We start from the raw sequence: 27,055 nt of genomic DNA on the forward strand, positions 1-27,055 counted from the left end.
TGGACATGCCGCCAGGAGTCAAAAATATGTCTTGCGATACTGGCAAGGTTTGTAAGTTGAAGAAGTCTCTATATGGTTTGAAGCAGTCTCCTAGAGCATGGTTTGGAAGGTTCTCCAAGTCTATGAGGGTGTTCGGATATAGACAGAGCAACTCGGATCATACCTTGTTTATCAAGCGTAGTTAGGGTAAGATTACCGCACTGATAGTATATGTTGATGATATGATTGTCACAGGAGATGACCCAAAAGAGATGAAGGCTCTACAGGAGTATCTGTCTAATGAGTTTGAGATGAAGGACCTTGGCCAGTTAAAGTACTTTCTTGGAATTGAAGTTGCAAGGTCTAAGAAGGGGATTTCTTTGTCTCAACGTAAGTATGTACTTGACTTGTTGACTGAGACCGGAATGCTTGACTGCAACCCCATTGAAACACCGATCGAGATGAATCACAACCTCGCCATCTATCCGGATCAAGTTCCAACTGATAAAGGAAGGTACCAACGTCTAGTAGGAAGACTTATTTATCTTTCTCATACTAGGCCTGATATTGCTTATGCTGTGAGTGTGGTCAGTCAATTTATGCATTGTCCCAGTGAAGAGCATATGGATGCTGTGTATCGTATTTTGAGATATCTTAAAATGTCACCTGGAAGGGGTTTGTTGTTTGAAAAAAAAAAGATGAATTGGAGGTTGTGGGGTACACAGATGCAGACTGGGCTGGTGATAAGACGGACAGACGGTCCACATCTGGGTATTTTACATTTGTTGGAGGAAACCTTGTGACTTGGCGCAGCAAGAAACAGAAGGTTGTTGCTAGGTCAAGTGCTGAAGCTGAGTTTCGAGGTATGACACATGGAGTTTGTGAGATGTTGTGGATTCGTAATGTGTTGAAAGATTTGGGTTTTAAGCTCAAGAAGCCTATGGATTTGCATTGTGATAGCAAGTCTGCTATTGAAATCGCTCATAATCCTGTTCAGCATGACCGGACTAAACATGTGGAAGTAGATCAACATTTCATTAAGGAAAACCTGGACAGGAAGATCATCTGTTTCCCTTTTGTGTATACAGAAGATCAATTAGCAGATGTTCTTACAAAAGGAGTGTCAAGAAAAGTGTTTGACAACTTGATTGACAAGTTGGGCATGACTGACATTTATGCACCAACTTGAGGGGGAGTGTAGAATATTCTGTAAATATTTACTTTCCTTATAGATGTAGATTACGGTTCTCTGTATAATTGTAGGAGATGTTTTCCTATTAGAACTACTCTTGTATCTCTTTATATACCTCCTATTTTGGAGATGAATAATACAATTGAAGTATTCCAAACACAATTTCTACTATGTTGACTAAAAAAACTGATCATTATTTCCAGATGAAATTAGTCAGTATCCCATATGGGACATGATGAGTAAGCTGCAAGCATCGACAATAGTTAGAATTACTTGTTGGTATATATTTGTCTGAACCTGTTTTTACTCATGGACAATTATATGTCGCACTTTCAAGAGTTACATCAAGAAAGGGCTTGAAAATTTTAATAAATAATAGTGATGGTATACCAAACAAATACACTAAAAACATTGTTTACAAAGATGTTTTGCAAAATCTGTAAATTAAAATATTTGTTACACTAATGTGAATACAATTATTATTACCAAATATTTTTTTTTAAATTTTTTATCAAGTAATTTAACTGACGTAAGTATCCTCAATGTCGATGGCTGTTGGTTTTGGGTCAAAGATGAGTGTGTCGTTTTGGAATAGGAAAGAGAGGAGCAGGCGCGGGTTATAGAAACTAACTACTGCGTTCGTTGTTGGAATCGAAAGAATTCTGTTTGGATAAATACTGGGTCATCCTTTCTGTCGATTTTGAAAGGTTTCGAATTGAAGGTATTGTTTTATTGATTTTCTATGTTTTTGGGTTTTCATTGGGTTTTTGGTTGTGGTTGCCTTTGAATTGATATGGGTTTTGATGTTTTAGCGGTATTGTTTGTGCTCGAGTTTGGGATTTGAGTGTCCTGCAGTTTGGGATTGAAAAAAGTACAAGGTAGAGTTGTGATTTTTTGTTGTTTGAGAATTTTGGGTTTTGATTTCGAGAACAAAGGGGAAATTTTGGGTGGTGGGTACAAGTGATTGCTGTCAGTCTCAAGTGTTTTGAAGGTGATGGTTTTACTGCTGTGTATCTATTTTGGCTTCTTCTCTAATCTACTCACCAATCCTCAAAAGAACAACAGAGAGAAATACAGAAAGAGAGACCTGAAGCCCTCCTTTTTTCTCCTTCATTGTTCTACAAGCTTCTCATTCCATTGTTGCCATCAAAATAATCTTGACAGAGAGAGAGAGACAAATACCGTGTGTTTGTTTGCTTTGTGCGAAGAGAGAGAGAGAGAGAGATCCATTGTTGCTGCAATCACGTAATCAACCGATCGGTTTCTTTCATTTCTGAGTTGAATTGACAGAGAGTGGGGGTTGATTAGGTTTTGGCTGTCCACTATTTGATTCGAATGTTTGGTTTTTCTGAGGAATTTGTATTTGTTGATTGCAGATAGAGGTTCTGGGCGGTTGATTGGGCCGATTGGGGAAAACGGTGGAGCTGCACACGCCAAAAATCTACGCGTGAAGGTAATTTCTAGGCGCAATTGATGCTATTGTTTCAAAAGTTATCAACTTTTTAGTTTTGAGTGTTCTTCGGTTATCAGATTATGGTTTTAAGTTTTAGTTTTGACATAGAGAGTAATTAAGGTACATCTTTAAGAAAAACTCACTAGAGATTGAGTAATCCATATTAGTCTTCATAGGTGACTTAGAATTGAGAATTTGAGATGTTATCTTCCAGTTTCTGAAGGTATATAGGAAATGACAGGTTCTCATACTAAACCCACGACCATTTGAAAGTGCCTCTTCGTCTCATTTCTATAATGTTATATTTCTTGGAGTTTTGTGCAGAGATGACCATGGAGATATAGTATAGGCTGTATAACTAGGCCGTAGGCAACCTCCATTGCATATGAAACTTCATGATCTCAATTAGTGAATCCTTAACTATATGTTTCTGGGTATTGCATTAATATGAAGCATAAGGAAATAAAATTGAAATAAAACAGTAGAGTTTTCTTTCATGAATGTCTTTACATTTCATTTTTAGACTATAACACGAGCCAATATAAATAAAATGAGGCAAAAACATGTGAAATCAATACAGAAATTTTGTCTTTTTGTTAATTTCTTGATGATCGATCAAGTGGATTGATTAATTGTGGTGGTTCTTCGAAATGATCGATTTCCCGGGTTTGGGATTTTTTGAGTGTCGATATGTGGATGTAAGGGCTATCCTCTGAAAATCAAGTTGTTTGACACTCTCAGTGAGAGAGGTTTGGACTGGAAACAAGGGTTGCTTATAACTTGCCCATCTTTCTTGCTTTCTTTGACATTCATAGTACTTTTGAATTTCTCACTTTGAATATTGCTGAGTGCTGAATTGGGTTGTTTTGCAGGATTATGGTTTGTGCTGCTGCTGCTGCTTTGTTTGAATTGGGTTGTTTCAGGTACATACTTTTAAAACTTGCTCAAGCTAATTTTGATATAAAGCTAACTACCTGGGCTTCTTATTCTTATTCATTGTTTTTTGTTTTTTTTTTTTTGGCTATTTGGGATTTGTAGGATTGCTTATACATAGGTTAAGGAAAATAGACTAATGGACTTTTTGAAGGAGTGATCTACTCGCGGAACTTTGATTTCTGTACTAATGTCAAATGGTTGGTTTATATTGAATTCCATTGATGTGATAGCAGAAAAGGTGCTGCTAAAAATATACAACAGGGAGAAGAGCTCCAAAGTTACTAGTATGAATATGTAAAGCCTCTCAGTTATCAAATATGAACACATTACTGTGATTTCAGCTGAAAAGAAAGCATACTCAGTGGTCTAGAGTCTGATATAGTTATGATACACAGCAAGAACTTTAAGTACATAGTAACGAATCTAAAGCTCTCACTGCAGAATTTCAACACTCCAAAAAAAGTGTAAAACTTAGGCTGGCAATAGTACTGGGTTTGGACCAAAACTCACAGGATGCCACCGCATAATGTTCATCATAATTTCTCTCTGAAACTTATTTTTCAATTATTGTTAGCTGCTGCATAAATGCAGAGTACCACTAGCATAAGACAAATTATACATGAAAATTGAAAGCCTGGTGTAGTTGCAAATTCACAGCTGGGGACCTGGGGTTGCTTAAGAAAGCATAGAAAGCATTAATAACTGAAAGACAGGTTTTTGGGATTGTAATAGGAACAGTGATGGGTAAAAATTACGTGCACGCTTATTAGTTATGGGAAGTTTTCAGAGAGGGTTTTAATGTGGGGTTTGGGAGTCTGTGAAAGTAGAAATGCCAGAAATGCAGGATTGAGAAAGATTTGTGAAGTGACCTTGCTTGGAGAAAGTAACTGCACAGATTTTACCAAAACAAGAGTTACCACTCTGAGTTTCAGGGGATTTAAAGACTAGCTTCTCTGAAAAAAGACTTTAAATCCCTTGAAACTGAAGCTCAGCGAACGCACCCTGTACATAAATAGGCTTCAAAGATCTTTCTATTTCATACATCCATAGCACCAAAATTACAGCCAACCACACTGCAACTGCAAGGCAGTTTGGCATTCGTCCTTTGCCAAAACCAAAAAGGTTTTGTCAAAATGATTCCCTTCTTGCCCCAGCGTCTCTATACAACACCCATTTCTGATGCTTTCATCATTAAAACCAAGACCATAGTTCCACAACCCACTTAAATAGTAGACTTTCTACTTATGGAGTTTTATTAATCGGATTATTCTTGGAAAGGCTTCATTCAAAGGCTGGTTCCCAACCTAGAAATATCCCTAAAATGGTACGCATACTGCATTCATGATATTCAATCTTTCTGAAATTATAAGTATGAATGAGTATAGTTTGATTGTTAGTGTGACAGTAGTCAGAAAGCTAAACCCCATTCAACAACGATGATGTAATCATATCGTCTCTCCTAATACTATGTTCTGTCATCATCATCATCATCGTCATCTATATAGATATAGATAGAGAGCAGCAGGAGGAGAAGAAGAGAGAGGACGACATGGATCCGGAGCAGACCTTCATACGCGTACAAGAGCGCTTCTCTCAGATCCTGACGCCAAAAGTGAGAGCTGCTTTGGAGTATATCTACCTTTTCATCGCGATCACTCTCTTCTGTATTCTTGTTGTTATGCACGCCAATTACGTTCAGCAGGTCTCTCTCTCTTTCTTTCCCTACTTTCTGCTTCCTGCACTTTAATTTTGAGAGCTATTGCATATCAAATTGTGTTAGAAAGAGTTAGGGTTTTGATCACTTGTGATTTCTTGAGAAACCATTATCAATTTGTAATGCCGCCGCTTCTGAATGTCTTTTGTTAAAGTCACAAGTAAATTGCAAGTTTACAAAAGCTGTGAGTTCTACAAAATTTGATACATGTCATGACATATGACAGGTTGTTGAATTTTGTGGTTCAACCCTACAGCAAAATGAACTTAATTCACAGTTTATTCAACACTTGTGTGTCTAAATTTCGCAAATATCCCATCTACTTGTAGGCATATCATGGGTGAGCTCATAATAGTTGGTTCCACGATCAGTTGTGTGGCTAATTTTCTTTTAGGCATTCTTGATGTTACGGGGTAGGTGTATGAGTTCAAACATGTCATGCAATATTCTATACCATAACTTGAATTCTGATATCATGGTGCCGGGATATGAGTGAAGTTAAATTGAATCTTTCCTAATCAGGATTCCACCTAAACCCTCTCCCTTCATCTAGTTATTTTCATGCTTTTACTGTGGATATATTTGTCATCATCAAAGATCTTTGCTTCCCCCTTTTCCAACTTCACATGATTATTATGTATAAGGCATTGTTGTTAGATAATTGCTTCGTAAGGCATGGTCCATAACTCCATATATTTATTTGCAATTTTGGGTTTTGTATGCTTCCCTCCTTAATATGGTGCGATCCCTTGAATTAACTCTAATTCCCTTGCACTTAAAGCCTGGCTGTTCAAGTGAGCTTCCTGGAGTTGAAACAGCAGACGCAGAAATTATTCATGTCAAGGTATATCTTGTCTTCTATCTCTGAAATTTTTTTGTTGCATTTTTGTGTCTCTGTTACAGAGCTTCTTTTCAATTTTAATAATTTTGCTTCCATTAAAAAAAAAAAAAATTCTAGAAAGGATGAGCTTTCTGAAATTTTTAGAATGCAACTGCATTTTCTGAAATTGAATTATCTCCAACTGGGTAATTAGTTTGTGAATACAATGCAACAGAGGAACGATGTTGTTTTGGTGATATATTGCTCTACTAAATAGTTTGTTAATATTGATTTTTATCTATTTTATTATTTTAGAGCTCTGCTCATATGTTTTTTGTGTGTGTGTTTGTGGTGTGGGGGGGGGGGGGGGGGGTGGTGGTGTTTCTTCTGTTGTACCTGTTATTTCTAAAACACTAACGCTTATAATCTTGTTTAGATTTCTAGTGCAGGCTTGTGGTCGCAGAATGAGTCAGAATTCACCAATGTGATAAATGATGTCCCCGAGACGAAATTTGTGATGGATAAATTAGAATTTGCCAATGTAAATGGGGATGAGATTCTAGATAATCAGGCAGATAGCTGTATGCCAAATGTTGATGATGCGGTTATGAAAACTGAAATAGAGGAGTCACGTAGTAGTTTTCCTTTATCTGCAAAAGAGACATTCAAAGCAGCACTCTTTCATTTTAGCAACAAGTGGCACAGGCGTCTATCATTCCTCTGGAAGCATGGAACACATATTGTTGGAAGTTTGTGGGTGAGTAGATTGAGGCACACGAAAACTAACAACTATATTATACACGGTGAAAAAATGAAATTTATTGACCCTGCTTTCTTCAATTGCATTTTCCTTTGGTTCCATCTTTCCACATCAAAAAATATTCCTGATTCAATTTGATGTCCATGTCATATGTGGCTATATGGACCTTGTTCCGGGTGCCCTACTCTAATCTTAATGCTTTTTGTTATTATTATTTTTTTGTTAACACAAAAATAACATTACAAACTGGATTAGATCTTATAGAAAGATTGATCAAATCCAAGGAGGATGGAAGTTGAGGGGAAAATCTTTTAAAACATATACATTTTTGATGGACTGGTTGTCTTATGTTTGCCAGCGTATCAGCCACCATATTAGCCATGAATTATTGTTGAACTTGTGGAATTAGGATTAAGTTTTCAGTCAGTCATTGCCTTATAAGCAATTCGAATTTTGATATCTATTATCTTGACTCTGTTTATATTAAACTAGTTGCTGCTTTATTTTCCTGGGTATGCTCTTTTATTTTTACCGGATTCACACATTTTGAATGGATTCGTTATAAAAATGCTTATTGTGGATTTCTGAACATTGTTGGAGTTCTTATATGGTAGTTATAAATTCTCTTTTTTTGTGTTCTTTTTATTTTGAATTGCAGAACATTGCAGGCATACATTTGGATCTTGATATTCCAAAGTGGCTGCATATACTTCGATTGGACAGGCTTAACTCGTATGCAGGTTATGCACTATCCTTTTAGTTATCCATGGCTTGTCATCGTGTTATAGACTTGGAGCATCAGCCTCTTGTTGCTTAATGATTGAGAAACACTTTAACAACTTTAGCTTGCATTTTTCTTAGTTTGGTCTCCTTTCTGATGGTGTTTAAAAAAAAAAAAAAAAAAAAAAAAAAAAAAAACGGAAAAACTTTTGCTGATGCGACCATGAATCGAACCAGATCGAAACATTCAGCTTTGACGGACAAACCGAAACGTCGACCGAAAACGAAGGATGGCCAGGCTCTGGTTCCCAGGGTTAGAGTATTCCCTATTATAAGCCTACTCAGATCAGAATATGTGGGATTTCTGTTGGATCAGATCTTTCGCTTTGACGGAAGCTTTTGGACCTAGCGAAAAGGACTTTAAGCCTTCGCGCAAGCAAGCGCGAGAGAAGCAAGCAAAGTAGAAGCTTTGCCAGAAGCAAGACGAGGAAGCGGAGCTGTCGTATAAGCCCCCCGACCGACTGAAATACAACAGTTGCGACCTACTTTACTTTGATTCAAAACTAAGAGCGAAGGGTCCAAAGGACACGCAAACGGCTTAAAAAAAAAAAAAACATCATATTTTCAAGCAAATACCTACGTATTGTGGTTGGAAATAATGTCTTAGGGTATAGCCTTCTTTTTCTTCACTTTTCTTTGGTTGGTATTTGCAAATGAGACTAAATTTAATTCTTGGAATTTCTTCTTCCATTCTTTAGGGAGAGGAACAGAAGAAATTTGAATGATGAGCAATATAAGTTGTCTTTTGTTTGGTACAGAACTAGTTCCATGCCTGCCTTTTTATAATCATCGTTCTCGTAGCCTAAAGGTATTATGGGGTTTGGGTGGGGGCTTCTTTTAGTTATCTTGGTTGGCTGAGGGTTTTGTATTGATTGGTCTGTTTATTATGTATTTTAACTTTGAAGTAGGCGTTGATGCCTATCCATATTCGCTTTGGTATATTTGACATGAAATCCTATCATGGTTATAATTGCTCATTCAAAAAAGAAAAAACAAATGAAAGGGGGAAATGATTGCTGACCTAGGTTTTAAGTTACTGAACTTTATATATTTAATGACTGGATTTGAAACTATCAAATTTATGTGATAGGATTGCACTGGATTTGTTGTATTGTAGAATCAGTTTTTGATTGTATTGAGATACCCAAGTCTTAGGGTGTGGAGGGTGGTCTTTGATACTGTTGAAGTAAGTGAATTCTTTTCATCAATATGTTCTGATTTTGGTCTACGGAGAACTTATAAATTTTGAAGTAAAGGAACTCACTTGTCACATTGCTCTTGCGGAGTGTTAATTCTATTCTTCAAGGCGGAAGAAGTAGATTGGAGTGTCATTGGGACTTTCTTGACGGAGTTATGTGACACTACATCTTTTTTTCTCATTGGATAATTGCCCCTGAGGGTTGATAATTGCCAGGTACTTGAAAGGAAAGGACCTAATGTTGTCTCTATCCCAAATGGTAATAGAAGAGAGGAGGATGTAGATAACTTAATTCTTCATTGTCCCTTTGCAATAATGTGGTTGGGGTTGTTGGAGGAAGTGAGATTGAGTTGGGAAGTTCCATCTGCTTTAATTTTTCATTTTGAGAAACTGAAGGCATTTGGAAGAGAAAAGCCAAATGGAACTAAGGAGTGTCAGCGATTTTTTTCGTCGTTTACTTGAATGATTTTTGAAAATTACATTCGAGAGGTGGTTGAATTTCTATGAGCTAGAGTTAAATTTTGGACATTCCTTTGGGCTCAGTTTCTCCAGAGTTTGGGAATTACCACAATTTTTTTGTTTTCCGGAATAGAGGCTGTATTAGTTTTACCTATGTTGTTTGTTTGTGTTTTTAATTTTTAATTTTTTTGCTGGTTGTTTGTTGAGAAATTGTTGGGCTATTGTAATGTATGCTAGGGACACTTAACCACAGCTTTGTACTGTTATAAGTTTTCTAGACACTTAATGATAATTTGTTTGAATATGTCTCAGTGCAGTGGCTTGAGAACAGAAGCAAAACTTTTGAACCAACTTACTTATACACTATGGAAAAGGTAATTTATGACCCTGTTATTTTACTTCCATTTTTGTGTCTTGAGTTTTCTACAAGTTAGACTGCATAAATTTTGATTACTGAAGCTTATCAATAAATGATACTACTGCCCATCGTACCTGAGCCTGTTTTCTTTCATTTTGTTTAGTTATTTAATCAGATGTTCTGATATTTCTATTACCTTAGGGTTATTTCTTACTGCCTGAAAGTGCAAGAGCTCAGCATAATATTCGTACTGTAAACATAAGCATATCAGCTCGACATTCCTGTTTCGGAAACAGGTAATCTCCTGGCAGAACTATATATCATGGTTTGCTGGTGTCTTTTTGGTTTGGTAACTGAAAATTTTGACTAAAATAGTAACAAAATTTTATTGTTCATGTATTAAGTATTAGTGCATAGTTAAAATTCATATCCATTTTTCATGAATCAAATTTATTTAACCCAAGTGCTTGTAGCATGTAAACTGGGAGTGTTCATTGTGCTCACTTCTCAATCTTTTTGCAATCACCTTGTGGTGTGTTTTGCTGTATCCTTGAGAATTAAACATCTAATGTCACATGCACAAGTATTACTTTCTGTAATCAGTTGTAGTTTAATTAATTATATATATAATTTTTTTTCTGTTTCTCTTCTCTAAATTTGTTTGAATAATGCATAGGAGGGCACATGTATTAATCATATAAACTAAGTTACTAGCCAAGTAACTAGTAAACTTATCATACTTTTCAATATTTTTCTCTTAAAATAAGAACATCCGAGTGATAAATATAAGTAATAGTAGGTTAATATGTCATATACTGTTCTGTAGTTTATATAGGAGAGTGGTATACTATCTGTGTTTTGATTTTTTTTTTTGTACTTATTTAAAATTACCAGGTGGCAGCAGCTACTGATTAACAGATTTGTTGGGTACGATACTATTTTGATAAACAGTTTACTGAGTTCTCCTGGTCAAGGTAATAACCATATTTTTATCTCCTTTTATTTTTCTATATGTTCCATTCTTTAACAAAGTGAGAACATTTGGAGGAGAGGATTTGAATTGGGGCAAGTTATGTGGTGCATCAGATCAGAAGAGTAAGACATGAACCTTGTAGGATAGTAAATAAAATACAGGGGGTTAGCTGTCAAAGTCACAACCCATAGAGGATTATAAAAGAAAAAAGGGTATATTAAAGAATTCAGTTGACCTTACTCAAGCCATCTCCTAATAGAAACTGGTCTATTATTCTTATTTTGAAATTCTAATGTTAATAAATAAAACTTTTACTTATGGATGATGCTTCTTAATGTGTATCTTAGACAAAACAACCTATCTTGTAAGCTGTATTTTATCAGAAAATTATTGATAACTGTAGTACTGTAGCAAACCAAACATTAACAAAACACATTTTGTTTGTCTTTATTATATAAATTGTCCATAATGCCCTTAATTTCACTATTAGCATTTAGGGTAATATGGACTATTTATACAATAAAGACATACAAAAAGGTGTGTAGATTGACATTTAGATTGCGATTTGGGATGTGTTAAAAACAATTTCAGGAATTGTATGGTTATTGCATCAGTTTCATCCTAGCATGGTATTTGCAGAATCTGTAATTTTGAGTTTGGCTTAGTTAATTATATTTTCTCCAGAGTTTGATTTTTATTCATGTTTATGGAATCCTATTGCAGGTTATCTTTATAATTTTCAAACAAAGGAGTTCTTTAATCTTAGTTATGCACATGAACCGCCAGAGGGTCCGGCAAGATTTGGAGGTTTGTTCTCAAGCAATGAGGTTTAAATATTTACTTCTGCAACCTCATGCATGTATTTCAGTGGCACACCTGATACTGAGAGTAGCATGAGGTCCCTCATTTTTTTTTTTTTTACCAAAAGTTGTATGGTCAGGAGACCCTTCTTTTTTATTTTATTATTTTATTTTTATTTTTTTAAGAAATACTTTTTGTTTATTGATTGTCTATTCCAATGCTTTGAAAATTAATTACATTATCTGTAAAAAACCTCAACCTGATTGAGGTTAGGCCTAATACTTTTCTAATGTCACCTCATATTGCACTGATGTCCATCATATATCTGATATCCATGGATTGTCAAAAACCAAATATTTGGATTTACCAGATTGAGCTGATATTTTAAACCTAAATGTACCCCACAAAAGTAACAATACTATAAAGTGTTCTGGAGAAAGTCAGCATAAACAATCAATCAACAACGGTATCGAAGCAAAATATTTTGGACTGAACATAAAATTTTGACCTTCGGGTAACTATTGATTAATTATATGAGAAGGGGCCATAAAGTCTTATTCTAATATATTGTGATGTTTTGTTTGGCTTCCATCAGACTACCTCGTGACAAAGTGTGGCGTTCTTATGATGTCTCTATTTGTGTTCTTTACAACCACTATGTCTGTGTCATTTACTTTGAGAGAGACGCAGACTCGGATGCTGAAGTTCACAGGTTTGTTTTATTGTATTGTGCTATTTCCACTCAGTATCTTCTTCTGTCTTAAGCGCATGAAACAATGCATTATTGACTTACATATATTTTCACTATTCAGTAGTAGTATAAGTTCCTTGTGGAACTATGAATTTTTTTTTGTCCGGTTGATCCAAAACAATATTAATAAACTGTTTTCCTGGAATGATGAGTATATCGTTGACTATGAAGTGAGAAGATCGCATAAGTATTTGTGTTATTCATTCTCCTATCCTGCCTCTATAATTTGGTGCTTACATTTGTCAAATTATTCCAGTGCAGCTTCAACACCATGCTCGTCATCAGCTTCCAACATTTCAGTTGATTTTTGTGCATGTAATTGAATCACTTGTCTTTGTCCCGGTGAGTATACATCCTTTTGGTTTGCCTTTACCATAATAGAATATGTGTGTGTGTGTGTGTGCACTTAATGCTCGTTTTTGACATATGCTTCACTTTCAAATAACATGATCTTGGGTTCTGCAGATTATGATTGGCATATTGTTTTTTCTGTTCGAGTTTTACGATGATCAACTATTGGCCTTCATGGTCCTCATTCTTGTCTGGTTGAGTGAACTATTTACCCTGATCAGGTCTCTATCTCTCTCTTATTATACATATAATATATAGCATCATTTGATATGGGAAGATTGCATTTTAAAATCCTTCACTCAATAGTCACTGCCTCTCTTATTCTTTAATTTTATTTTATGAAGGTGGCTAAATTGGAGTCCATGTTGTGGTGAATCATCTTATATGTTTGTATTTTTTTTTCTTTTGTTGTTTAGTCAGGCCGTAGTTAGGAAGGAAACAAATCAGATAATGGTTCAGACATTGTTCTGATTGCTCAACTTATTAATGTTATAGGCTCTGGAGTTTTGGCTGGCAACCAATATAGATAGATCAAATTACCTGAAAGCCACTGCTGAATGAACTTAATACCAAGGATGTAGTTGGCCCTTTTAGTAGTGAACCTGATATAGAACCAGGGTTGCGATCCCTGCAGTCAGTTGGATCAATTGCTTTGATGATGTGACTAGCTGGTTTATTGTCATATGATCTGAATTTAGCAACGGTTCTCACATTTAAATTTTCCCTGCATTGGGCATACTTTACTTTTCCCACATTTCAAGTTTGTGTGCCATGCTCATCTCATTTATTTGTGCTTTTTGCAGTGTTCGCACGCCCATATCAATGAAGTTCTTTCCCCGCTTCTTTCTGCTCTACTTTCTGGTTTTTCACATCTATTTCTTTTCCTATGCTTACGGTATGTCCATTGTTATTGTTACTTCACTGTTAGACGGAAATGATTTCTTTTGGGTTATGAAAAATCTACCATCAAAACTGTTGCAGGTTTTTCCTATTTGGCTCTTTCTACGGCTGCAGCATTTATGCAGCATCTCATTCTATACTTCTGGAACCGTTTTGAGGTAACCTTTGCTATTTAGTTTGTTTTTCCTCTTTGCGTCTGGGAAAATCTGGAAAGATATTACATATTAGGTTCATCTGCTTTAGAGAAACAAATTCATGGGAAAGGTTTCCTCTAGGAAAAAGAAGTCCATTTTGAAGATGGGAAATACTATTAAAATAATTGCTCAATATATGTACAGGAGACTACCTCCATCAAATTCTCATTCTTTAAACTCCCAGCCTTGCCTAGCTGCTAGAAAATAAAATAATTTCTGGCACAGTTGAGTCTGGTCATAGTGTGAAGGGATCTGTTTTTACCTTAATAGACTAACAGTTGATGGATGCTATATTCATGGTACACTTCCTTGCAGGTACCAACTCTACAAAGGTTTATTCAAAATCGAAGATCACAACTCCAACAACACCCAGATTTCCACATTACTTCCTCCACATTCCTTGCCTCAACTTTGCATATCACAAGATTAAACACAAGAAATCCTGGTCCAGTCAATTCTGACATAGTCTCTGGGCCTGGGCTGAGATCTGGATCCAATCCAGCAGTGCCTTCAAATGGAGCTGAAGCTCCTGGCTTTCATGAACGATCAGGCAATGAGAACCCAGTGCAAAACCCTCTTCAGGTTCCAGGCCAAACTGACCTGAATCAAGCAGAGAATGGCCCAAACCCCAGTACTATGAATTCTTTCAGTTCACTTTTGTTGTGGATATTAGGAGGAGCTTCCTCTGAAGGCCTCAACTCATTTCTTTCTATGTTCAGAGATGTCCGAGACCAAGGACAAGCTTATGCTGAATCTCCCAGGCAAGAAAATCAGGATGGAAGATAGTACTTGGACATTGCTTGGGAGATCTACGTCCCTTGCTTTAGTTGTAGACCTAAATGTATGTATTTTAACTAGTATAGCAGAGTATGGTAGATTAAAGAAAAGTGTATGCGGGATTTACATATATGTATAGAAGTAGTGATATGTAAAGGATATCTGAATATCTCAAGTCGTCTTTTTACTTGAATTGTTACAGATCCCTTGACTGGGATGGCACATGTAATTGCTTTGGCAGAACTAGTGAATTGTAAACATTGACAAATAGGAATGGTACCTTTCTTTTGTATGTTCAGTACTGCATGCAAAGGCACTGAGCTAATTTTGGGTATTGATAACTGTTTCTGTTCTGATTTAGGGATACATTTTTCTGTTTTTCTCTCCTAGAATGCAACATTTATTTTTGTCAGTCTAAATTGTTGTAGTATATATGAAACATGTTGTATTGTTCATTGTATAAAATGTCTATGTCATGTATAAGATAAGTATTTGAGTGAATAGCATAGGTATAGTGACTTGTGAGTCAAGCTTTATGCCAATGGGGAACAAGTGTGGCAATCATCATCACAAACCACAATGTGGAGCTGCAAATGGAGATGCCACAATGGAAGGCTACAAATGAAGATGCCATCAAGTTGTATCATTATTTACTTCAAATGTATCCCTATAAATACCTCTTACTGAATGAAATGAAACACACACTTGAATCTCTATTCCCTCTCTCTCTGTCAATTTTGCTTGTCCTTAAACACGTTATCAGCACGAAATTGCTCTAGAATTAGAATCGAAATTGAAAAGAGTAGAGGGAGTTCAAAATCCGATCGAAGTCATTTTTCCAAACCAACAGAAAACCTCCAAACCCTAGCTCATATCAAAGCCCTTGATCCAAGAAGCCCAGAACCGGTTTTAGATCCTCCAGAACCGGCCGGAAACCGCCTGAACCGGCCACCGGAAAAACTGAACCGCTGCCGGACTGCTGCCGAGCAGCTGCCGAGCCCCTGCCGAAGTGCTGCCGAGCAGCTGCCGAGCCCCTGCCGAAGTGCTGCCGAGCAGCTGTCGAGACCTGCCGAGACCCCTGCACAGCCCCTGCACAGCAGCTGCCGAGATCTGCCGAGGCCCCTGCGCAGCACCTGCCGAAGCCCCTGCCGAGTCCTGCCGAGCACCTGCCGAGGACCTGCGCAGCAGCTGCCGAGCACCTGCGCAGCAGCTGCAGAGCACCTGCCGAGGACCTGCGCAGCAGCTGCCGAGCCATCTGCCGAGCAGCTGTCGACAGATCTGTCGAGTAACTTTCCGGCAACTCTCCGGCCACTTTCCGGCCACTTCTCCGGCAACTTTTCCGGCCACTCTCCGGACACTTTTCCGGCGACTTTTCGACAACTTTTCCGGCGACTTTTCTACAACTTTTCCGGCGACTTTTCCGGCCATTTTCCGGTGACTTTTCCGGCAACTTTTGGGCAACTTTTTCGGTCATTTCCGACAACACTATTTCAAGGTATTCTTTACTAAAAGTTCCCGTTTTTGAGTTTTTATTTATTTTTCTCCTCCTTTTTCTTTTTGGGAACTTACAATTAAAAAAGCGGAATTATAGAAATTCACGCTAAACGAACTAAGAGCGTTCGTAGTCAATGAACTAAGAGTGTTCATAATATTCGGACTAAGAGCGTCCGCAAGCATCGACTTATGACCCTATTAAACATCATTGTTTCGGTCTAATCCAAATATTCTTGGAAATTGATTTCTTGGTAGCATAGCTCGGAAATCTTATTGTTTTAGTTTTTCGTGGAAGTTTTAAACTCCGAAACTAATACATCTTTTTCTTCTTATATTTCAAGGATGTCGAATGAACCTAGACTCGAATTTCAAATCCTTGACTCAACTGGTTCGGATTACCATAGTTGGAAAACTGACGTTGAGAACCATTTCACATCAAAAGGGATATTGCCCATAATCCAGGAACCAAACGCTGGCCTTGTGTTCCAACGAACACCCATAAAGCATGCACAAGCAATTATCTTGATGCGACGCCATATGGACAAAGTACTCAGATTAGAGTATATGTCCATCAAAGATGCAAGGGACCTATGGGTAGCGCTAGAAGAGCGCTTTGATAATATCCAAGATTCCCTCCTCCCTGACTTGAAGGTTCAATGGAACAATATACGCTTCTCCGACTTCAAGTCTGTTGCTGAATACAATTCAGAAGCTCTTCGGCTAAAAGCCATGCTGAAGTTCTGTGGAAAACCCCTCACAGAAGAAGAGCTAATTGAGAAGACTCTCTCCACCTTCCCCGTCGCAGCAATTATACTATCAAAGCAATATCGCACTGAATTTAATGTTGGACGACTTACGAAGTTCAATGAGCTTATCAATATTTTGTCGGTGTTTGAGAAGCACGACAATATCCTTGTGAAGAATTATAATTCAAGGCCCGTAGGAACCAAAAGCGTTCATGAGGCAAATTATAATGCACCCAAGAAAGAGCGCAAGGAGCGGTACCCTACTAATAAGGGGCATGTATACCCTAATAACAGGGGACATGACGGACGAATGGGTCCATACAATCGCCCCAATAAGAAAGGAAACCGCAACTTTGGAGCGGGCACACGTGGTGGCAATTCCACACGTGGGAAAAGAGAATATAACAACACCATGGGCCGTAACACTGTGGGCCGTGGAGGTCGCATAATACGCCGTGGTAGTAGCAGCAACAACCCGCCTAGGGAATATCCACAACGTGCACCTCAAATAAAGAAAGTCAACCACAATGACGTGTGTCATAGGTGTGGATCAATCGAGCATTGGTTTAAGCAATGCCAAGCAAGTACTCAACTAGCTGCACGCTACAAGGAGTACAGGGAAATGAGGGAGCAAGAAGCTCACCTTGCTGAAGAAGAAGATGGTGAAGATGTTATTCTCACCATAAAAGACTTCAAAGCTGAAAATGAAGAGCACGAGGATGCCGCAGACTTTGATTAAAATAGTCTTTTCTATTTTCCAATAAAACGGCAAATGTGCCTTAGTCAAATAACAATTGAATTGACTCTTTCTCATGTGGCGTACCCAATGAAGTATGATGTCTAGGCAAGTAATTGAGATCGGGGTATTTAAGCGAGCCTCGCTCCACCAACATCTCTCTACTTACCTGGTCATATTTTATTGGAATTACCAAACGGATTGAGCAATTACAATTTGTATAAAGTTTGATTTTATATTGGAATAAACTTTGGAAACTTTGATGTAATCATTGACTATTTTCCCTATTAATAAAGTATCGCATTATCAATGTCATTGACATGTGTTAATATTCCGAACTTTATTTTTTCAGTATGTCTTCGGGAGAATTGGAATGCCTTCTTGATAGTGGCACCACACATACTATATTACGACATAGGCAATTATTCTTATGGATGACGCCTAGTCAATCTTCAGTGACCACGATGGCAGGACCATCTCAATTGATTCATGGTCGTAGACCAGCTCAATTTCTATTGCCGAATGGCACAAATATTAATGTCGCCGAAGCTTTATATGCTCCAAGGGCTGGAAGAACCCTATTAAGTTTTAAAGATATAAGAGCCAATGATTTTCATGTAAAAACACATTGTGAGAATGGACAAGAGTTCCTTTACATCACCTCTAATAACTACGGAAATACACGAGTATTAGAGAAACTCATGTGTCGCTCTAGTGGATTGTACGCAACCACTATTAGAGTCATTGAATCCAACCATGTCAAGAATGAAAATTTATGGGATTCCGACACATACAAACTTTGGCACGACCGTTTGGGACACCCAGGTCGAGATATGATGCTCCGTATATTAAAAACTTCACACGGACATCCATTCTTTAAAACAAAAGGAAGTACGAACCAAAGAAAGGTTCAAAGAATTACTTCTGAAGCATATCATTCGTTTTGCAAAGCTTGCTCTTTAGCAAAAGTAGGATCGAGACCATCCTATGCAAAAGACATTAAAGAAAATATACCATTCTTGCAAAGAATACAAGGTGATATCTGTGGACCTATACATCCAACTTGCGGACCATTTAGATATTTTATGGTGTTGGTTGATGCATCGACACGTTGGTCACATGTCATGCTCTTATCCACAAGAAATGCTGCATTTGCTAAACTCCTAGCACAAATCATTAAGTTAAGGGCTCACCACCCTGATCATCCCATTAAGTCAATTCGTCTTGACAATGCTGGGGAATTTACATCAAAAACTTTTGATGATTATTGCATGTCCATTGGGATCGAGGTTGAACATCCTGTCCCTCATGTACATACCCAAAATGGTCTCGCAGAAGCTGCCATTAAAAGACTTCAAATGATTGCTAGGGCATTGGTTATGCGCACCAATCTCCCTATTTCTGCTTGGGGCTATGCAATATTACACGCAGCTGTGCTTATTCGTCTAAGACCCACTGCCACCCAACCTTTTTCTGCGTCCCAGATGGTAACTGGGTATGAGCCTAATATCTCACATTTACGCATATTTGGGTGTGCAGTCTATGTGCCAATTGCGCCACCACAGCGCACTAAAATTGGTCCTCAAAGACGATTAGGCCTTTATGTTGGCTATGACTCTCCAACCATAATCCGCTACATAGAACCCTTGACAGGTGATCTATTTACCGCTAGATTTGCGGATTGTCACTTTGATGAGACAGTCTTCCCGCCTTTAGGGGGAGACATGAACACTAATGTTCATCAAAAAGGACAGGAATTGTCGTGGTTTGTCCCCACTTTGTCCCATCTTGATCCCCGAACCGCACAATCTGAAAAAGAAGTGCAGAGAATTCTCGATCTTCAGAACGTAGCAGAATCGATGCCTGATGCGTTTTCTGATATCGCTAAAGTGACGAGATCACACATACCTGCTGCAAATATACCTGCAAGGATTGATGTCCCTAAAAGACATAGTGCCATCTCAAAAATACATGAGAATGGCGCCAACGTTCCCTCTATGGGTGACACATTGGCTAGGCCCATGGCTCCTGCCAGGAAGCGCGGGAGACCTATAGGTTCGATGGATTCTCGCCCAAGAAAGAAAGCGAGTTTGGCACAAAATAATCCATTAATCATAGATATGAATAATCCATCTCACGAGAATATTCCGGATTATGGTTATGTCCAAGAGACATCATTGGGGGACGCTCCAATGTCAGAACCAACTCCAGAGAATAGAGAAATCTCCATAAATTACAATAGTGTACATGAGATGATGGATAGAAATTCTATGGCAATTGATGATGCGTTTGCATATCATGTTGCAAAAGGAATCATAGAATATGATGATATCGAGACTCGCTCTGTTGAAGAATGTCAACGAAGAGCGGATTGGCCTAAATGGAAAAATGCGATCCAGACTGAATTGGATTCACTAACAAAGAGACAGGTATTTGGGTCTATAATGCTGACACCACCAAATATAAAGCCTGTTGGCCATAAATGGGTCTTTGTTAGAAAGCGTAATGAGAAAAATGAGGTGATGAGATATAAAGCCCGCCTTGTGGCACAAGGTTTCTCACAACGCCCTGGAATCGACTACGAGGAGACATATTCTCCCGTAATGGACGTTATAACATTCCGCTACCTTGTCAGTTTGGTAGTTTCCGAAAAACTTGACATGCAGCTTATGGATGTGGTTACAGCATATCTCTATGGGGATCTAGATTCAGAGATATATATGAAGGTTCCTGATGGACTTCAATTACCAAAATCAAGTGGCTCTAAACCACGGAGCGTGTTTTCAATAAAATTAAGACGCTCACTATATGGATTGAAACAATCCGGACGGATGTGGTATAACCGTCTAAGTGACTACTTGATTGGAAAGGGATATGTTAACAATGAAATATGCCCTTGCGTGTTCATTAAAAGAACAAGTTCCGGATTTGCAATTGTAGCAGTTTATGTCGATGACATGAACCTAATTGGAACTCTAGATGAGTTAAAAGAAACTGCTAAATATTTGGAATCCGAGTTTGAGATGAAAGATCTTGGGAAAACACGGTTTTGCCTCGGAATAGAACTCGAGCACCGTAGTGATGGGATTATGATCCATCAGTCAGCATATACTCAAAAATTACTAAGGCGCTTTAATGACGATAAAGCAAAGCCTGTAAGTACTCCCATGATCGGCCGAAGTCTTGAGCCCACAAAAGATCCGTTTCGTCCAAGGGATGAGGACGAAGAATTATTAGAGGCTGAAGTACCCTATCTAAGTGCGATAGGCGCATTATTGTATTTAGCTCAATGCACAAGACCGGATATCTCATTCGCAGTAAACTTGTTAGCTCGACATAGTTCTGCGCCAACACGCCGCCATTGGATTGGCATAAAGACAATCTTTCGATACTTAAAGGGTACGATTGATATGGGCTTGTTTTATCCCTACAAAGAGAAAAGAAAAGACGGAAGCATGAGATCAGACCCCATGAGGCAAAAAGCCACCTTCCGTAATGTAGACGCCGGCGACACCATCAATGGTGACCGACGTAATCCTCCTCCCCTCCATCAAAATAAAAATAATGTTTTGATGGGATTTGCTGATGCGGGGTATCTCTCTGACCCCCATAAAGGTCGCTCCCAAACAGGTTATGTCTTTACCATGGGAAGCACGGCGATATCTTGGAGATCTACAAAACAGACCCTTGTCGCTACTTCCTCAAATCATGCAGAGATTATTGCTCTACATGAAGCTGTGCGTGAATGCATATGGCTAAGGTCTATAAATAGACACATTCGAGGAACTTGTGGTTTGAAGTTTACCACAGATAAACCTACATGCATTTACGAAGATAATGCAGCTTGTATTGAGCAAATGAAATTAGGTTTCATCAAGGGTGACAATACTAAACATATATCACCGAAATTCTTCTACAATCAGCAACAGCAAACACTTCTAAACATTGAAGTAAATCAAATCCGATCAGAGGATAATGTAGCGGACTTATTTACTAAGTCGCTACCAAAAACCCCTTTCGAGAAGCATGTGAAGAGCATCGGATTAAGAAGGTTATCCGAACTCCCATGATCTTCAGGGGGAGAATAAATCAGGGGGAGTATCTAGAAACATACTCCACACTTAATGCGCGTTGCACTCTTTTTCTCCTTCGACCAAGGTTGTTTTTTCCCACAGGGTTTTATTACTTGGCAAGGTTTTTAACGAGGCAATTTCGAAGCGCACGGCTTAGACAAATACTATCGACATGAAATATCCAAGGGGGAGTGTTGTAGTATATATGAAACATGTTGTATTGTTCATTGTATAAAATGTCTATGTCATGTATAAGATAAGTATTTGAGTGAATAGCATAGGTATAGTGACTTGTGAGTCAAGCTTTATGCCAATGGGGAACAAGTGTGGCAATCATCATCACAAACCACAATGTGGAGCTGCAAATGGAGATGCCACAATGGAAGGCTACAAATGAAGATGCCATCAAGTTGTATCATTATTTACTTCAAATGTATCCCTATAAATACCTCTTATTGAATGAAATGAAACACACACTTGAATCTCTATTCCCTCTCTCTCTCTGTCAATTTTGCTTGTCCTTAAACATAAATTTAATTTACAACAATGGTTTTCATTGTTTCCCATGAGTCAGGAAGTGCTTGGGTTACCTTATATTGAAGAGTGATGCATAAATTTTAACTATAGTTACTCACCAGCAAAAATAAAAAATAAAAATTTTAAGCTTCTGCTGTAAGCCACAGCCCAGAATACTGTTTGGATAGGTGTGGAAGTTGTTTTAGGTTGATGAAGTCGTCAACCACTCGATTAAAGTCCTACACTCCAATGAAATTTTTCATTATTGGTATTTGCAAAACTTTTGCTCAGCTGGTAACCAAACATTACCAACCATGCACCAGCTCAATTAATCACCCCTACTAAGTAAGTTGCAAACTTAACCAAACAGAACTCTAATTTCTAATTTGCCTCTTCCTCCATCGATCATTCACTTTCTGCAGAAACTATATCGATACAGCCATGGCAGCACCTTCAATGAATGGAGATGACTCGGTGATTCTGTTTTCTACCTCAAACTCCCCTGAACAATATACCACCACCCCTTCCTCTTCTTCCTACCACTCATCACCACCATCACCCCAACATTGCATTAACCCAACTTACAATCTCACTGTACGCAACCTCTCCTACACTTATCTCCCAAATAGGGGCATAACACTTTCAGTTTCTCAACTGCTGCAAAAGCCTAAGCCTGTTGCCATACTCAAGTCAGTCTGTTTTGTTGCAAAAAGTTGTGAAACACTTGCCATTGTTGGCCCGAGTGGCACCGGAAAATCTACCCTCCTGCGGATAATATCGGGGAGGGTGAAAGATGAAGACTACAATCCCAAAAGTGTCTCCATTAATGATCATCAGATAACTAGTCCTGCTCAGTTGCGCAAAATATGCGGATTTGTTGCACAAGAAGATAATCTGCTTCCCCTACTGACTGTGAAGGAGACTTTGATGTTCACTGCTAAGTTTCGACTTAAAGGCATTGATGCAAAAGAGAGGGAAAAGAGGGTGGAGAGCTTAATTCAAGAGCTTGGTCTTCTCCATGTCTCCGATAGCTATGTGGGAGATGAAGAGAATAGAGGGATATCTGGTGGAGAAAGGAAAAAGGTATCTATAGGTGTCGATATGATTCATGATCCACCTATTTTGCTTCTTGATGAGCCGACTTCAGGCCTAGACAGCACTTCGGCACTTCAAGTTATAGAGCTTCTTTCTATAATGGCCAAATCAAAGCAAAGAACCGTGGTTTTATCAATACACCAACCAAGCTATAGAATTCTTCATCACATCTCCAACTTTCTGATCCTCTCCCATGGTTCTGTTGTCCATAATGGGAGCATTGAGTTACTCGAAGAAACTATAGGTAATCTTGGAATGCAAATTCCATTGCAGCTCAATGCCCTAGAATTTGCCATGGAAGTTATACAAACCCTGGAAGATTCATATTCCAGAAGCACCAGTGATCATCACCCTCATGCTACAGAAAACAAAGAACCATGCTCCTACCCTTCATTGCCAGAAATAGAAATCGGCAGAGATCAACATGATCAAACCAAAAACATGGGTGATTATTTCTCTAATTTATATGAGATCATGTTTCTCTGCTCAAGATTTTGGAAGATAATTTACAGAACGAAGCAGCTGCTTCTGGCCAGAACACTGCAAGCTCTTGTTGGAGGTTTTGGCTTGGCAAGCGTGTACATAAAAATGAGGAAAGATGAAGAAGGCGTAGCAGAGCGACTAGGCCTCTTTGCTTTCAGTCTAAGTTTTCTACTCTCTTCCACAGTTGAAGCATTACCGATATTCCTTCAAGAGCGGCGAGTTTTAATGAAAGAAGCCTCAAGGGGGGCTTACAAGATCTCCTCTTACATGATTGCCAACACCATTGTCTTCCTACCCTTTTTATTTGCAGTGGCTCTTCTGTTTGCTGTTCCTGTGTATTGGCTCGTAGGCCTCAATCCTTCTGTGGCTGCTTTCGCATTTTTCACTTTCGTGGTTTGGCTCATTGTGTTGATGGCTAGTTCTCTAGTGCTCTTTCTCAGTGCAGTCTCTCCCGATTTCATTTCAGGAAACTCGCTTATCTGCACAGTTCTTGGAGCCTTCTTCCTCTTCTCTGGCTACTTCATTCCGAAAGAGAGCATACCAAAATACTGGCTCTTCATGTACTATGTTTCCATTTACAGGTATCCGTTGGACACATTGCTGACAAACGAGTATTGGAGTATTAGTAGCGAGTGTTTCTCTTGGCATGCTAATGATCAATTTCCCTCCGAGTGTTTGCTCACTGGCAATGATGTGTTGAAGAGTCGGGGACTTGACAAGGACACCAGGTGGATCAATGTAGGGATCATGTTTGGTTTCTTTGTGTTTTATCGAGTGCTCTGTTGGATCATTCTTTGTCGAAGGGCTTCCAAAACAACAATTTAATCACATAAGATCGATGTTATCATAGTGTACTTATGGGTTACTTCAGGAATAGTGAGAAAGTAATTACTTCAGAAAAATAATTCTGTCTATACATTACATGTAAATCCCAATCTTTCATTCCATAAGAAAGTAATCATGTAAGAAATTAGAACATAAAAGATTTAAGCAAAGCCAAAATGTTTCAAACGTTGCAAGACAAGTTGTCAAACACAAATAGAGTGAATTGAAACCAATACATTGCTTTTTTTCTTGAGACGTAGAAAAGTCTAACCAAACGATCTGAGACTTGAAGAGCACAAAAGAAGATATGAAGAATTCAACTCTTGCCTTGGGTGAAAGAAACAAGTGGTCTACCAAAGGGAAACTAGAAAACCCCACAACCGAACATTGATGTAAAACAACATAAGAAAGATGCAGAGCCGCAATGAAAATTATAATGTATTCTTGATACAAACCAGAACTATAATTACGGCTAAAATTGAAAGGAAATTATCGAGATCTAGAACGAAAGTAGTTCCTGTTGTACCTACTCATAATCCCTAACAGAAACAAAACTCAAGAAAATCATCAATTTCCCAAAAAGCCGTTATATCCATCAAAATCTGATAGACCCTCTTACATAAGCTGCAGATATGCATACAATGCAACACATCTACCAAAAGCAGTAAAAAGCTGCCCAATCAATTAAAGCTCATCCTCCATCCTCAAGTACTCTCCAATATCAGCCTGGTGAAGTACCACAATTCCATTGGGGTCCAACTTCCTACAATCCTGGGTAGACTTGGCCGCAATCCCAAAACCCAATGGAATATCTGACATTGAAAACACAACCACCCCATCACCGGGCATAATATTCTCTGTAATCCTACCCAACCCACCTTTCAAAACATGGTTTCCGTATAGATATGACATCTCGGAGGTAGGTTTGAGCCAGACCTTGTGTTTAGCATTTGAGGCCACTAAACTCAAACATTGAACAGTTAGGTGGAAGCTGCCACCGTGAGTGAACTTACCAATGCAAGTTCCAAGAGAGACTAAATTGACCCGAGCTATGTTTGTTGCACGCTTTACTAGTGAGTCACTGACGTAGTAGACCTTGTTCTTGTTGAGGCGAAAGCAGTAGCGACCTGGATTTGGGTCTGGACCTTCATGAGAAGGGTTCTCGACAATGTTTTTGAGGTTGTTGCCTGTGAACTTGAACAGCTTTTCGAACACTGCAGTGGTTTCAGCTTCATCCAAAGGCCTCATCTTGGTCCTGGAGTTTAGGAGGGTTTGGAGACAAAGATTGGTGAGCCTCTGCTTGCCCTTCTACAGTTCTGTATACTGATATTCCCTAGACATAATACCATTAATTAATATTTATTTATATATATTTTTCAATATGCATACAACCACAGAAGAAGAATCCATAGTTGCGTTCATAACTATTGGAGGAAACTTTAAACACTCATTAATTGTAAACTTGTTATACTCTTTGGCTAAGCTACCGCAACAGTTGGCACCTGGGCTACATTAGTGACACGAAGAATCAAAGAAGATGATTGCTACAGGATAACTTATCCAATCTCAGTCAGTTGCATTATAGTTATTTGAAGGAAATCTCCAAAAATCCTACATTAGTGACATTTGTTATGAAAAAAATGTACAACACACTTGAAAGACAATTGGCAACAGAATCACAAATCACAAAGATGGCTGCCAACCATAAAACTATTCGCCTGTATAGTCAGTCAAAAATTTCCAATGTTTTCAACTGTTATTCTTAGAATTTGCAAAAAAAGTGCTAGTTAGTTGTGATCACAGTAAAAAATGAAAGATATCTAAATTCAAGGAAATCTATGCAACCAATGGAAGGAACTCGTGAGATATTAAGCTAAAGACTCACACAACTTGAACTTGAATAGCAAGCACACATACATAATTGCCAGAATCTTCTGTTTTGGAGTTTGCTTGAGAGCAAAACAAGCGAGATATTTGTCTGAAATTCCAGATTAGCACTTGACCAGTAACCAAAAGTTTGAAATTCCAATTTCATAGAATACGTAATCAAACCCAAACATAGGATAACAGAAACCATAAGAGAGACGAAGAACGGCTTACGAGGAGAGAAAGAGGGGGAGGCTGAGACTGGAGAGAGAGAGAGAGAGAGAGGTCTGAGCTGGTGAGTGCGACGCCAAGAGACCCAAAGGAGGGAGAGAGTCAGGGACTCGGACACAACGGCAGACTTCTTCTTAGATATAGGGTTTTGGACTTCCTTTTTTTTGTCTCTTTTAGTTACTAGGGTTTTGGACTTTAATTCTTTTTATTTTTTTTGAGATAGATTTTTCACCTTAAATTCTAAAATCATAAAAAAAAAAAATCTTATAAACCCGTCTAGCGCCTAGACGCCGCTTAGGCTGAGTTTTAGAACACAGTAGTTTAGAATTTACGAATCACAAATCCCAAATAATTTAATAGTTCAATATATGAACTTATCAGTGGTTCAAAACTCACAAATCACTAGTTTAAAATTATAATTTTAAGTAGTACAGTGCGATGAGATGTAGTAGCCGATACAAAGAGAGGTTTGCGTATGCAAAGCAAAATGACAACTCGTTGAAAAGCAAGGAATAACCATAAAACTTGTAGACCCTTTCTTGGTATCAATGCTCGATATATTAGGCCCTGATATTAGTATGGCCTTGCGAAAGT

General features: G+C 38.3%; 3 protein-coding genes across 9 annotated transcripts; 2 read left to right on the plus strand and 1 right to left on the minus strand.

Annotated features, from left to right (window-relative positions):
• The first annotated feature begins 1,713 nt into the window (after window positions 1–1,713).
• Window positions 1,714–14,762, plus strand: LOC133713796 (membralin-like protein At1g60995). Of its 3 annotated transcripts, XM_062139830.1 has the most exons (18): window positions 1,714–1,892; window positions 2,548–2,624; window positions 3,497–3,547; window positions 3,663–4,884; window positions 5,066–5,262; window positions 6,056–6,118; window positions 6,531–6,851; window positions 7,513–7,594; window positions 9,604–9,665; window positions 9,851–9,945; window positions 10,544–10,623; window positions 11,346–11,429; window positions 12,019–12,135; window positions 12,431–12,516; window positions 12,640–12,746; window positions 13,329–13,420; window positions 13,507–13,583; window positions 13,935–14,762. In XM_062139830.1, exons 5-18 carry the CDS (start codon window positions 5,110–5,112, stop codon window positions 14,403–14,405), a joined length of 1,890 nt encoding a protein of 629 aa, XP_061995814.1. In that variant the 5' UTR covers window positions 1,714–1,892; window positions 2,548–2,624; window positions 3,497–3,547; window positions 3,663–4,884; window positions 5,066–5,109; the 3' UTR covers window positions 14,406–14,762. The 3 variants fall into 3 exon arrangements, with proteins under 3 accessions (XP_061995814.1, XP_061995812.1, XP_061995813.1); XM_062139828.1 differs by lacking the exon at window positions 3,663–4,884; XM_062139829.1 differs by lacking the exons at window positions 1,714–1,892; window positions 3,663–4,884 and adding an exon at window positions 2,143–2,162.
• A 7,550-nt stretch (window positions 14,763–22,312) lies between these two features.
• Window positions 22,313–25,089, plus strand: LOC133717788 (ABC transporter G family member 23-like). The gene has a single exon (XM_062144526.1). It carries the CDS (start codon window positions 22,403–22,405, stop codon window positions 24,362–24,364), a length of 1,962 nt encoding a protein of 653 aa, XP_062000510.1. The 5' UTR covers window positions 22,313–22,402; the 3' UTR covers window positions 24,365–25,089.
• LOC133717789 (uncharacterized) lies at window positions 24,758–26,611 on the minus strand. 5 transcript variants are annotated; one of them, XM_062144529.1, is made up of 2 exons: window positions 26,465–26,611; window positions 24,758–25,687 (listed from the first exon to the last, which is right to left on the minus strand). In XM_062144529.1, the coding sequence occupies exon 2, from the start codon at window positions 25,610–25,612 to the stop codon at window positions 25,049–25,051; it is 564 nt and encodes a 187-aa protein (XP_062000513.1). In that variant the 5' UTR covers window positions 25,613–25,687; window positions 26,465–26,611; the 3' UTR covers window positions 24,758–25,048. The 5 variants fall into 5 exon arrangements, with proteins under 5 accessions (XP_062000513.1, XP_062000512.1, XP_062000514.1 ...); XM_062144528.1 differs by having other exon boundaries at window positions 24,758–25,697; window positions 26,465–26,610; XM_062144530.1 differs by lacking the exon at window positions 26,465–26,611 and adding an exon at window positions 26,282–26,335 and having other exon boundaries at window positions 24,758–25,697.
• Window positions 26,612–27,055: the final 444 nt, after the last annotated feature.

Source organism: Rosa rugosa, chromosome 6, assembly GCF_958449725.1.
Source record: "Rosa rugosa chromosome 6, drRosRugo1.1, whole genome shotgun sequence".
NCBI classification, from domain to species: domain Eukaryota; kingdom Viridiplantae; phylum Streptophyta; class Magnoliopsida; order Rosales; family Rosaceae; genus Rosa; species Rosa rugosa.

What these genes read in the sequence shown, in the direction of transcription:
- LOC133717788 (XM_062144526.1), top strand. Translation starts at nt 22,403, where the DNA reads ATGGCAGCACCTTCAATGAATGGAGATGACTCGGTGATTCTGTTTTCT.
- LOC133717789 (XM_062144529.1), bottom strand. Translation starts at nt 25,612, where the DNA reads ATGAGGCCTTTGGATGAAGCTGAAACCACTGCAGTGTTCGAAAAGCTG.
- LOC133713796 (XM_062139830.1), top strand. Translation starts at nt 5,110, where the DNA reads ATGGATCCGGAGCAGACCTTCATACGCGTACAAGAGCGCTTCTCTCAG. An exon ending in GAACTATTTACCCTGATCAG is followed by an intron (nt 12,747 to 13,328) that starts GTCTCTATCTCT and finishes TGCTTTTTGCAG; the next exon opens with TGTTCGCACGCCCATATCAA. An exon ending in ACTTCTGGAACCGTTTTGAG is followed by an intron (nt 13,584 to 13,934) that starts GTAACCTTTGCT and finishes ACTTCCTTGCAG; the next exon opens with GTACCAACTCTACAAAGGTT.